The sequence below is a fragment of the Hibiscus syriacus genome, unplaced genomic scaffold, assembly GCF_006381635.1.
Source record: "Hibiscus syriacus cultivar Baekdansim isolate YM2019G1 unplaced genomic scaffold, ASM638163v2 tig00110160_pilon, whole genome shotgun sequence".
Taxonomy (NCBI): domain Eukaryota; kingdom Viridiplantae; phylum Streptophyta; class Magnoliopsida; order Malvales; family Malvaceae; genus Hibiscus; species Hibiscus syriacus.
The window spans coordinates 1,006,562-1,018,949 of NW_024062608.1; the positions used below are offsets into that span (position 1 = coordinate 1,006,562).

Genomic DNA, 12,388 nt, shown 5'->3' on the forward strand with positions numbered 1-12,388 from the left:
TTAAGGGAATTAGACTCAAGGCACCCCAACACTTCAATATTTCATCACATAAGACTTCATGTGAGAAAATTAATGATAATTAATTCAAAAGTATAAACGAGAATAAAGAGGGTGAACTAAGACTAGCTTTGTTTGAATGCTCGGGAAAACGACCAAGACACCCGAGTTTCTTAGAAAAGATAGCAGAGTCAAAAGTATAGATTCAGTCTGGATATCCTTAAGGATTGCACAAGACACTTTAAGCTGACTAGTTTGGGCTCAAGGTTTGACACTCAAGGAGTGGGCTAGTCGAGAGTGTGGTGTCCAATGTAGAGATTTTGTGGTCCACATTCTCGGTAGACTAGAGGGGTTTGTAAGCTTCGAGATGAAATACCCTCAGCCGTACCATGATGTCTACCATAGATTAGAGAGTGAGTATACAAGTATACTCACTAAAGCAAAGCAGAATAAAATAGACCAGTAAACCAAATAACAATAGATTTGATAGCTTGAGCATTTGAGTGATAAACTTTTAGTTATTAGTGTGGCGCATATTGTTTTCCTTGGACAGGTCAGTAGATCGAGAGTTTGAGGAGCAGTAGATAGATTAAGGTCCAAACCAGTGTAGATTCAGAGTATGTCTCAACAGTTTTTGAAGGGTATGTATATTTTATAAACTCTGTTGTATTAATTGAGTTAAAAATTTTATTAAGAGGCGGTCTATAATATTTTGATTGTAAATATTTATTTTTGGGATCTCCCCAATATAAAGATTTAAATTATATTTATTTATGGATGTTTTTATTGGTGAAAATTGTTGTTTTTAGTACAAGAAAAGAGTAAGGTGTTAGTCAGCCACTCATGTGGTTCCGTGTGGCATCCTACATCGGTCGAATTTGGTTTGTACTGGTCTAAGGTGTTACATCTAATCTACCAAGGATGTTGAAACATCCTAAAAGTCGAGTTAGTGACCAAAATGGAATTTTTGGAACTTTGAGGTATAATTTTGAAAGATTGAAAAGTTCAGGGATTTAATTAGAGAATTTTTATGTTGGATTTAATAGTTAAGTTTGAAAGTAATAAGGGTAAAATGGTCATTTGATAAGAAAATTTTTATCTTTCTTTTATCGGCTATAAACATGTGGGAAATGAGAGAAAGAGAAGTCCAGAGACTTCTTCAGTTTTCTCCTTCCTCTCCACCGTGGGTTTTGGTATAAAGTGAGTTTGATTTTCAGTTGGTTTTCTTATAATTAAAAGATATGGAAGTTATGGAAGATTTAAGATAAGGAGTGGTTAAGTGAAATTATGGAAAGAAGTTAGTAATTGAGTTTTGAGGTTAAATTTGACTTGTCATGAATAGAAATAAGAAATTCAAAGTGATAGAATTAGATTTAGAACAAGTGGAAAAATTGGTATGATTCTTAAATTCCATGTGGATGATAGAATTTTGAGGTTAGAGATGTGATAAATTGGTATTAATGAGCTTAAGTATGTATATGTGAGTTAATAATTTAAAAGGGTTTGAATTATGGCACAATTGAGCTAGAATTAAGTGATTTTAGTGCTTAAAATTGATTTCTGGTCAAGGGTGTATTGTTACCTATTCAACAGGTACCATGAAGGGATGTACCGATACACTATAGTGGGTACCGATACACTTAAAAAGGAAAATGGAAATATATCTTTCTTTTAGTTTAAGAAATGAAAGTTAGAGTATGTTATTTGGAATATTGATATGTATATTATATGTATGATTGTGCAGATATCGATCGAGTGCAAAGTCTGGACAAGTTGAGACGTAATAGTCATCGAGAAGAGAGAAGAGAGAAGAGATCAGTATTGACTAGTGAGGCCAGGTGAGTGCATATTCAATAGTACATGATGTTTGATGGAAATAAGACTTGCGACAAGTCTATTTCCTATAGTGTTACGCATGAATTTATGAACAAGAACATGTGTTTAATATGAATGTAGGTATGCTTGATTATATGAATTGATATGTTTTTGTATGTGTTATGTGATTCATGTAAAAATACTATTAAGTGATAATATGAGAAACTAAAATAAGTTAAGAAATTATATGAGTATAAAAGATAAGTTATGTGATAAGATCTATGGGATATGAAATGAAATATAGACTACGTGAATACATGATATAAGATAAATTAGGTAATAATATGAGAATATGATAAAAGTGAATTTATGAAAAATGATATGAGCTAAGTAAGAAAATGTAAAGGTTATATAAACAATAGGAATGTGAGTTGGGCAAGTACATAGTGGTATGATCGTTATGTTAAATAGTAAAATAGAATTATGTATTAAATGAGAAGTGAAATAAGCTAAATAATATTGACCTATAAGATGATATAAGAATAGTATATCAACTATGAGACTTGAACATAAGTGATAATATAAACATATAAGATAAGCTAGATAGGGAAGATTTATATGCTTAAATAAAATTATAACACATGGTTTGTATGATAGAGATATATTGAGCCATATGAGAAGATTATAGAAGTTATATGAAATTGAATTAAGTAAATAGATTAATTTGTATATAAAACGAAATAATAGAAGTGACATATATATATACATAAGTATGAAATATGTTACATGATCTAGGTTAATAGAAGATAATGAAGCATAAGCTATATGATATGCTATAGGTTATTATCTACATATATGAAATATGTTATTAAGCAATGGGACTATTAATATGAAATGACTTGGAAAGTTAATATAAGTTATGTGAAAATGATCTATTTGTTTATATGTGATATGTGATTTATGTGATCATAAGTTATATGAAAATAAGTAGTGTGATTGCATTATCACAAGAGATAAGTTATATGATGTGAATATATGAGAAGATATGAGTTTATGTGATATGAAAGTGTATATGTGCAATGACATAAGTGATAATGCCCATGTAATGTGAAATGAGAGCTAGGGGTATAGTTGACATGCCAAGAGTCGAGGGTTACCTATGTCCTTCGGGGCATATGGGCAGTTTACCTATGTCTTCCGAGACATATGAATAGTTTACCTATGTCCTTCGGGATATATGGACAGTTACCTATGTTCTTCGGAACATATGGATAGGTCCTTCGGGACAAAGATTTTATATGCCAATTAGTGGATTTTATACGAATTGTGGTGATAGCATATGTATGCACAACCTCGTAGTACTCGCATACCTTGAGTTCTCAATAATGTACATGGGATAATAAAGATAACCCTGAATACGATGTATGTAACATATGTATGATGTGTGATATGATTTGTATGAAATGATATATGTGTGTTATGGGTTATTGCATCTGTTATAAGAATGAGTTATAAGATATATGGTATGAACATAAGAGATTATACGAACCAGAGATAAGAAATATGAATGATAATAGTGTATAAGTATGATAGAAACATAATTGATGACATGTATGCATGTATGTATGTATTTATTACAAGAAAAATATATGAGTTACATGAATTGATAGCATAAAATAGTCATGCATGGTTAGTGAATATAAATTACATTAGATGTCTTTTTATGTCTCACTAAGTCATAGACTTAGCGTGTGATTGTTTCACACGTAGGTTGGAAAGCGAGAAGATAACTAAGGGGAGCAAGACGGGTCAGCATCTTCCTTACTAAGTTCATATCAAAAAAATGATAATTAATATGTATTTTGGTTCCTTTGAATATAGTTGGCATATATTATTAGATTTGAATCGAATATGCTCTGATATGTTTTGTAAAACCAAATGTTTTAGATTATGTAAAATAACGAATTTTATTTAATGAAAGTTTAGATTTTTATGATTTTTATAAGAGACAAGTTTTGAAAAGTCAATGTGACACTTCGGACTCGGATACGGGTCGGATACGGGTTGAGGGTGTTACAGATGTGGCCCCCATAACCTCTACATCAACACCACAACCTTGACTATCCCACCCCTTGCGAGTGTCGGATCTTGCGCCCTAGCTAGTCAATTTAAAGTACATTCGCATTACCTAAGGATATCTGGACTGCTTCTATACTTTCGACACCACTAACTTTTCTAAAGGAACTTTGGTGTCCGGATCGTTTCCCGAGCATTCAAGCAAGGCTAGTTTTATGTTACCCTAATGAATCATGTTTCTATGTGAAATTAAGCATTTATACTATTCCACTTGTAGTTTTATTAGAGGGTAATTAGAGTTTATTGGGAACCTCACTAGACTTTACAATTCCTCAAATTTAATAGCCCAAATAACTCTTTTGTATTGATACTTACCATATAGTATCGATACCCTACCCAAGGTATCGATACTTACCCAAGGTATCGATACCTCTGAACCAAACTCTCTTGTTTTAGAAGGGGAAGTATTGATACTCATATGGGTAGTATCGATACTTGACCTTAGATATCGACACACCCTAGAGTATCGATACCAAAAATGGCTACTGGAATATCAGTCTCAATACCAAATACACCGATCTCGATACCGAATCCTTAGTATCGATACCCCTTTAAGGGGTATCTATGGGGTATCGATACTGCACTCACAAACTTTATATTTTTAAGCCTGAACATGAACAATATTGATACTGATCCCTCCAGTACTGATACCCTACCTTGAAAATGCCTTATTTAAGCACTTAAACTCACTCACATTACTACCCAGAGGTTCCCAAATGTTCTTAGGTGGCGTTTGGTTGGATGGAATCCTTTGGATTTGGTGGGAATTGGAATCCAATTCCACCACTTTTCCATGTTTGGTTCAAGTTTTTCAAGGGAATTGGAATCCCTGATGGAATTCAATTCCATCAAATGAGAGAAAGTGAATTTCATCCAAAAATGGATGGAATTCAATTCCCTTATTGGAGGGAATTGAAATTTGACCATACTACCCTCATCAATCCTTTGGTAACTTATTCATATATTGAATAAAAATATTTGTTTATTATTTCGGGTCGGGTCGGGTTGGATTTCTAATTCATAAATTTGGGTCGGGTCAGGTCGGGTGAAACTTTATTTTGGTTGGGTCGGATCGGGTTTTTTTAAGTGTTATATTCGGGTCGGATCGGGTTCGGGTTTAGGGTAAAAAAACTGGACCGACCCGAAAATATATATAATTCGGGTCGGATTAAGTCATTGTTTTTATTAAATAAAAATAATTTTTATTATTTCGGGTCGGGTCAGGTCGGATTTCTAATTCATATATTCGGGTCAGGTCAGATGAAACTTTATTTTGTTCGGGTCGGGTCGGGTTTTTTAAGTGTGATATTCGGGTCGATTCGGGTCGGGTTTTTTAAGTGTGATATTCGGGTCAGGTCGGGTCGGGTTCAGGTTTAGGGTGAAAAAAACTGGACCGACCCGAAAAAAATATATAATTTTACCTTATATATTTAGGAATAATTACAATAATACTCCTCTATATATAATTTTTTTCAATTAAGTCAATGTTTTTATTGAATAAAAATAATTTTTTTATTATTTTGATTCGTGTTAGGTCGAGTTTCTAATTCATATATTGAATAAAAATAGTTTTTGGTAACTAATTAACATACTCCGATCGGAATGTATCGAAATATTGCTCTATATTTTGGTAACTTATTAACATATTTTGATTGCGATGATTTTAACTTATAATATTTATTAGCATGATTTTTATAATTTATTGAAATGAATAATCAATCAATAAAATGAAAATTTAATATTTTTTAATTTTTTATAATATATTACTACATGTAAGTGGTAAAATAAACTAAAATAAAGCAAAAAAACAAGAAGGGCAATTCTGTCATTTTATATTACTGAAATCAAATTCATCTGACATGTCTGCGAACCAAACAGAATATGGAATTGGATTCCAATTCCATTTCCTGCCAACCAAACAGAATATGGAATTGGATTCTAATTCCTACAGATTCCAATTCCTTCACAGATTCTAATTCTCTCATAAACATTCCAGCGAACCAAACGCCACCTTAGTATCTTATGTAAACACGTAGGATCATAAATAAGGCTTTGTACATGCTTATACATTCAAAACATGAAATATACAATTATTATGCTCAACAAGCTTTAATCTAAACTTTTACGCTATCATGATTTACAAATGACCCACTAAAGAGTATAAAAGAGTTGTAAGTGTGTTACCTCAAAGCTCTTGGCTAATAGCAAACCCCTAACTCATTCAAGAGGTATTTTTCATTTCTCCTTAGCTTTTGAACTTTCTCCAACTTCTTTCACTATTCAAGGATAAGAAATAGGAATTTCTAAGTTAACTAAGTGATGGAAATAGAGATTAGAGCACTTCTTACATCTTGAATCTAACAGCAATAACCTAAAATCCTTAGATTCTATCGAACCTCCCAAAAACCCATTTTTGGAAACTATGGTTTAAAACTTGTAAAATGGAGCTTGAATTGAAACTATAAAGATAAGGATTAAGAATCTCACCTTAGATAAGCCAAACTAGATTTGCAAAGTTTGAAATCTTCAATTGGAAAAGGAGAGGAAGTGGAAGAAGAAGAAGGTTTGGTAAGATAATTGGGGAGTAGTTCACGTAAACTACATAATAAAAATGTGGGGTTTCAGCTCTCAAAACCATGAGAGGAAAACTACACTTTTAGTCCCATGACTCCCAAAATCAACCAAAACCACCATTAATCATTGGGCCCTGCTCAAGCCCACTTCTTAAATAGCTAAACTCAATCATTCTATTAGGTCCTTAGGTTCGATTTAAGGGTTTTGGGTTGACCCGAACTACTAACCGGGGTTTTGGGGCGTTACAGGAAAAATAAATAAAACTTTAGTATAACATTAATGTAAGTAGAGTATATACAGAAATAAAGTGGGAGTGATTAAATAACTCAGATATTATTTATAAATTGGAAGGGTAAAGGGGGTGCGTGGGGTTAGTCATGTGGCACATGCTTTTGTGCATTTGGTTTAAACGTTTTTGCTTGAATCAGACTCCAACAATGAAAGAGAGGGAAACTTTAATTTCTGTTAGTATTCGCACATCAGTTCTTCCAGGAGCATGTGATGTCTACTTAATATTATTCAATTATATGGTGGAAGAGGGTCTCCCTTTTCTTCAGTTTTTCAAATTTTATTATTTCCTTTAATATAAAGAATACAATAATATGAGATGACAGAAAGATTTAAGTTCTGATTTGCTGAATATTAAGACTAATTATGTAAACTAACCGAAATAATCAATGAGTTTTCTTTTATTTCTTTTTCGTTTCTCACATCCTTTTCGTATCAATGGAATCAAAGCCTAGCTAATTAACATACAACCGCCTGTACCCAAATTTCAAAGTTTTAATTAGCTAGGCCATGTCATTTTCCTTGTAATATGAAAAATATCGTTATGCAATAAAACGTTGAGAAATCTCAAGTAAGGTCAGTTTAAATCCATAATGAAATCAAATTGATACTTTGAAAGTAATATTTATTTGTTTTATACTATATACGAATATTAATAATTTGCATTTGAAGTTCCGAACTCAATTAATTATATATTATTTGGATTTATGTTGCATTATCTTACACGAATCAAGCGATCTTAATTATTAAAGAATTTGATATTATTTTTTGAGATCTCAAATTCGATCGTGGCATATGCAAAGATATTAATGTTTATTGTAAGAAAGTTGAAAGTCTATGAACATATATTATCTTCTTCTCACCTTAGATTTTATATAAAATATTGTTTTATATAATAAATTTTTATATTTAAATTTTTTTAAGTTTTTAAATAATAATATCATTATTATAACATATATAATAAATAACATTATAAAATTACTAAACGAAAAGGAAAGTTTGAATGTTAAATAGAAAATATAACTTTAGATATGAAAGTTAAGAAGAGGAGCAAAATGAGCACTTTCCACCATTTTCTTGTTTCCCTGTCCCTGTCTCGATAAACCTTTCAACCAATGGGACCCAACTTTTCTTCTTTGAAAACGAAGTTATGCTGGCGTGGCACTTAGTGGGCCCACCCATTGTAGCTACGTGTTTTTTCTTTTGTCGTTTTCTACATCTCACCGTTCAGTATACGTTTCCCTTTTCCTTTAAACATAAATTTTGATTTTGAAATTTCACATAAACTTCCAGACACGAAGGCCTCTCTTCATTAAATGTAGTGGATCAAGTTAGAAAAAAGTAATTAAATATTTATTAAAATATAAGCATCTCATGAGATCAACAAATGGATCTAGATTGACAATATACAAATAGTTAACGTTCAGTGAAGATTTTTTTATTTATAAATTTGGGGTACATACATGATAACATAAACGGATACAGATTTTATGTTGGGGAACTTATAAAATTTTAGTGGATAAAAATAGATTTCTAATAAAAAATACTTAAAAATATTAAAATATATAGTAATTTCAAAATTTTAGGGGGACAACTACCCCCACCGCCTGTCTCGATCCATCCCTGCAAGACGATATCTATTCAAAGACTATCATTCATTTGACAATGAGCGCTTATATTTCTAATATATGCGGTGCTCGAATTTAAGACTTCTGAAAATAACAAATCTCTCATCGCTAAGATTATATGATTCGTACTTAATTAAAGATATTAAATGAGAAAAATAAATGGTACCAATGATATAAAAAATATTGGTGTAATAATAAGATATATTATATCATTTAAGAAAAAAAATATAAACTTTTCAATAATATTGTTAAAGAGAAAATTACAAATCTCCAATATAAATAATAAAACAAATATGAAAAAAAATATAAAGATAATAACAGTATGAGGAGATAAATTGACAATTGGAAATCCTTTGATTGAGGGCAAGGAAAGGCTTTTGAGGGACAATGGATGGCTCAACCAAATCGTTGATATGTCGTTGTGAGATCCTGCAATTTAATTTTGGGAGGAAAGTCTTAATGCACTTTCTCGTCTTGGACATTGAAAATTCTCGAAGTTACTATATTTAATTACCGGATCTTGCTTTAAATTACCTAAAGTGTAACATTAAATTAAAATTAAGCTATTCAACATTTGATTTGCTATACTATTTTTGAACCCATTACAATACCAACCTCATAATTTTGGGACTTCCATTTTAATATTATGGACATCCTATTATTTCAATGTAAAATAACATTTTTATCCTCTAATATGTCAACGTTTTGTATTTAACTTTTATATTTTAATTGGGCATAATTCATTTTACAATGTTACTAATTAATATGAATTATTAATGTCATATTTTTTTGTTAAAATATTGACTTTTTTATAAAAACAATTGTCTTTAAGCATTCGATACATAAAATTTTTATTAAATCAAGTTATTTGATTAGAATTTTTTTATATGTATTCTTAAAAATAATTCTCCTCGGAATTTAAACTATGGTGGATAATAATATTATTTTTTGAAAAAATAATACCCGTTAATTTCATTAAAAAGAGATGAAATACAATAAAATAATAAGAAAAAAATTATAAAATTAGGTAGAGTAGATTATATCAACATACGGTTTCTCTTAAAATCATCAAATTGTACAAACTAACCACTAAAGAATAAAATATAACGATATCAATTAATTGGTCGAGTGATCAAATTTGATTATATTGTTTCAGTTTGTATGAATTTAAATTTCAACATCTATCTTGAAAATGTAATACATCTTTACCTGATAAAAATAAAATAAAATATCATTGTACAAAGAAAGAGTTAAATCCAACAAAATAACTCAAGAAAATGATAGATATAAATAAATATCATTGTCTGTCATAAAAGATAAACATTAACACTAACATAAAAATGTATATAAAATAAAAAAGTGTTGATAAATTACTTTTATCATAGCTCAACTATGATCTATCTTTGTTGATTGTAATCATTTGACAATAAAAGGAAATCAGCCAAGGATCCAAAATAAAAATAAATCAATAAGATAACAAATAAATGTCAATTAGAAAAGCAACATAAAATTAATCTCTAAGAAAAAATGTATAACATGTTCATATAAAGAACGTGATATAAGAGTAGACAAAATCATTTCTATTTTTTATATGAAAAATATAAAACATAGAGAGCAAAAATTATAATTTCGATGAATAATTGAGTTTTAATTTAATTAACGCCTTTATTATTATAATATCGTAAGAAACATGTATTTAAGAATACTTATATATATATATATATATATATATATATGATAGCTTAAATGAGTATTGACATAAGTGATTAGAATTTAGGAATTTAAGCTTTTAAGGCTAAGTTTGAATCTATTATCGTCATTCTTGGTGAACAATCTGTAAATTCCTATATAAATTTTAATTGATTCTTAGGTATATCTTAACCCTAAATTGGGGAGCCACCTCTGAACTAAACTTCTTTTAAAAAAATGTTAGCCTAACCTCATTTAAGGTTTAAAAATTTAAATTCACCATGATGAAAACTATAATTTATTTAAATACGTTTTAAAAAAAGAAACAGAAGGGAAAGATGTGAAGCCGAAGACTTATTAATAGGGTTCAAAAACCTTGTAGCCTTCTCGAAGTGCCCTTTTCAGCCAAACGTAGGTTCAAATTTGAAACAAAAGGGAAGTAGAAATAATAGATGTGTCCCCCTCCCCTATTCTAATAGCTTGAAAACCAAAATATAAGTCTTTCAAATCTGAACACCTCCTCCTCCCCAACCACCAAAATGTACAGACTTGCATTAAAATTCCCACCAAATCACCTCCACCGACACCACCTCTTCATCCTCCTCCTTTTCCTCCTCATCTCAGCCCGTTTTACTGCAACTTCCTCCGCTACTACCACCGATTACCGAAGATTCAAAGAAGCTCCTCAATTTTATAACGCTCCCACCTGTCCCTCCATTGACATTAATGGCACTACTGAAATGTGCTCTCCTCAAGCCGTTCATGTTGCAATGACCCTCGACGCCGCCTACTTGCGCGGTTCAATGGCCGCCATTTTTTCCATCTTACAACACTCTTCTTGCCCACAGAACATCATCTTCTACTTCGTCGCCTCCTCCACCGCAGACCACCACCACCTCCGGCATACAATCTCCCGTTCTTTCCCCTTCCTTAAATTCCAAATATACCCATACGACTCCTCCGCCGTGTCCGGCCTCATCTCCACCTCCATTCGTTCGGCACTCGACTGCCCTCTCAACTATGCCCGCAACTACCTCGCCAACCTCATCCCTCAATGCGTACGCCGAGTCGTTTACTTAGACTCCGACCTCGTCCTCGTCGACGACATCGCTAAACTAGCTGCGACACCGCTGGGAAACAACTCAGTTTTGGCGGCACCGGAGTACTGCAACGCCAACTTCACTTCCTACTTCACCCCGACCTTCTGGTCTAACCCTACGCTATCTTTAGCATTCGCCGATCGCAAAGCTTGTTATTTCAACACGGGGGTAATGGTGATGGACTTGCAAAGATGGCGTGAAGGAGACTACACGAAGAAGATCGTTGAATGGATGGAGCTTCAAAAGAGAATAAGGATCTACGAGTTAGGGTCTTTGCCACCATTTTTGCTTGTGTTTGCAGGTAAAATAGCGCCCGTTGATCATCGATGGAACCAGCATGGGCTCGGTGGTGATAATTACAGAGGATTATGCAGAGATTTGCATCCCGGTCCGGTTAGTTTGTTGCATTGGAGTGGGAAAGGGAAACCATGGGTGAGGCTCGACGCAAACCGGCCTTGCCCATTGGATGCTCTTTGGGCTCCTTATGATCTGCTGCAAACACCCTTTGCTTTGGAATCTTAGGATCTCGGTAGTCGGTATACGTTCGACAATAATTCCTTTTTTTCTGGGCTGAGATTTTTACTTTCAATGATGCCTTACACCATAATATGAATCTGAGTGCAAAATTAAGATTCTAAAGCAGACGGCATTAACAATCTATATGCAATCTTTGCTCTTCTTTTGTTTCTGATCCATGTATTCCTCAGAACACTGTATAAAATACTTGTGGCTACTAAAAACATTAAATATTCTCACTTTTTGGATATAATTGCATCAATCTTTTCATTTTTTATCTGATAATAATTACTTGAAATCAAGGGCATTAATTGCGACAATTTGACAAGCTAGCAATGTCTGGTTTAATTTATATTCAACTTACGTTACTCCCGAATTTAAGATAGTTTGGATTACGTGGATCCCTTATTACATAGTTTGGTTTAATTTTTAACGACAAAATGGCAAAGTAAAAAACGTGATTATCTATCTCACTTATTAGATTGATAAAGCTTGTCCCCATTACGACTATCGAACAAAAGCTAAATGTTTATTAAAAACTTATTTAATGTTTGGTGAGGGCAATTCGGGATATTTTACTATAATAATACAAAGGTTGTATTTTAATATCTATATAATGGGAATAAAATATGAAACAAAAGTTAA

The 12,388-nt window shown here is 32.0% G+C and overlaps 1 protein-coding gene across 1 annotated transcript; it reads left to right on the top strand.

Annotated features, from left to right (window-relative positions):
- Positions 1-10,651: 10,651 nt before the first annotated feature.
- Positions 10,652-11,764, top strand: LOC120216375 (probable galacturonosyltransferase-like 1). The gene has a single exon (XM_039213822.1). It carries the CDS (start codon positions 10,667-10,669, stop codon positions 11,747-11,749), a length of 1,083 nt encoding a protein of 360 aa, XP_039069753.1. The 5' UTR covers positions 10,652-10,666; the 3' UTR covers positions 11,750-11,764.
- The last annotated feature ends 624 nt before the right edge of the window (positions 11,765-12,388 follow it).

What these genes read in the sequence shown, in the direction of transcription:
- LOC120216375 (XM_039213822.1), top strand. Translation starts at nt 10,667, where the DNA reads ATGTACAGACTTGCATTAAAATTCCCACCAAATCACCTCCACCGACAC.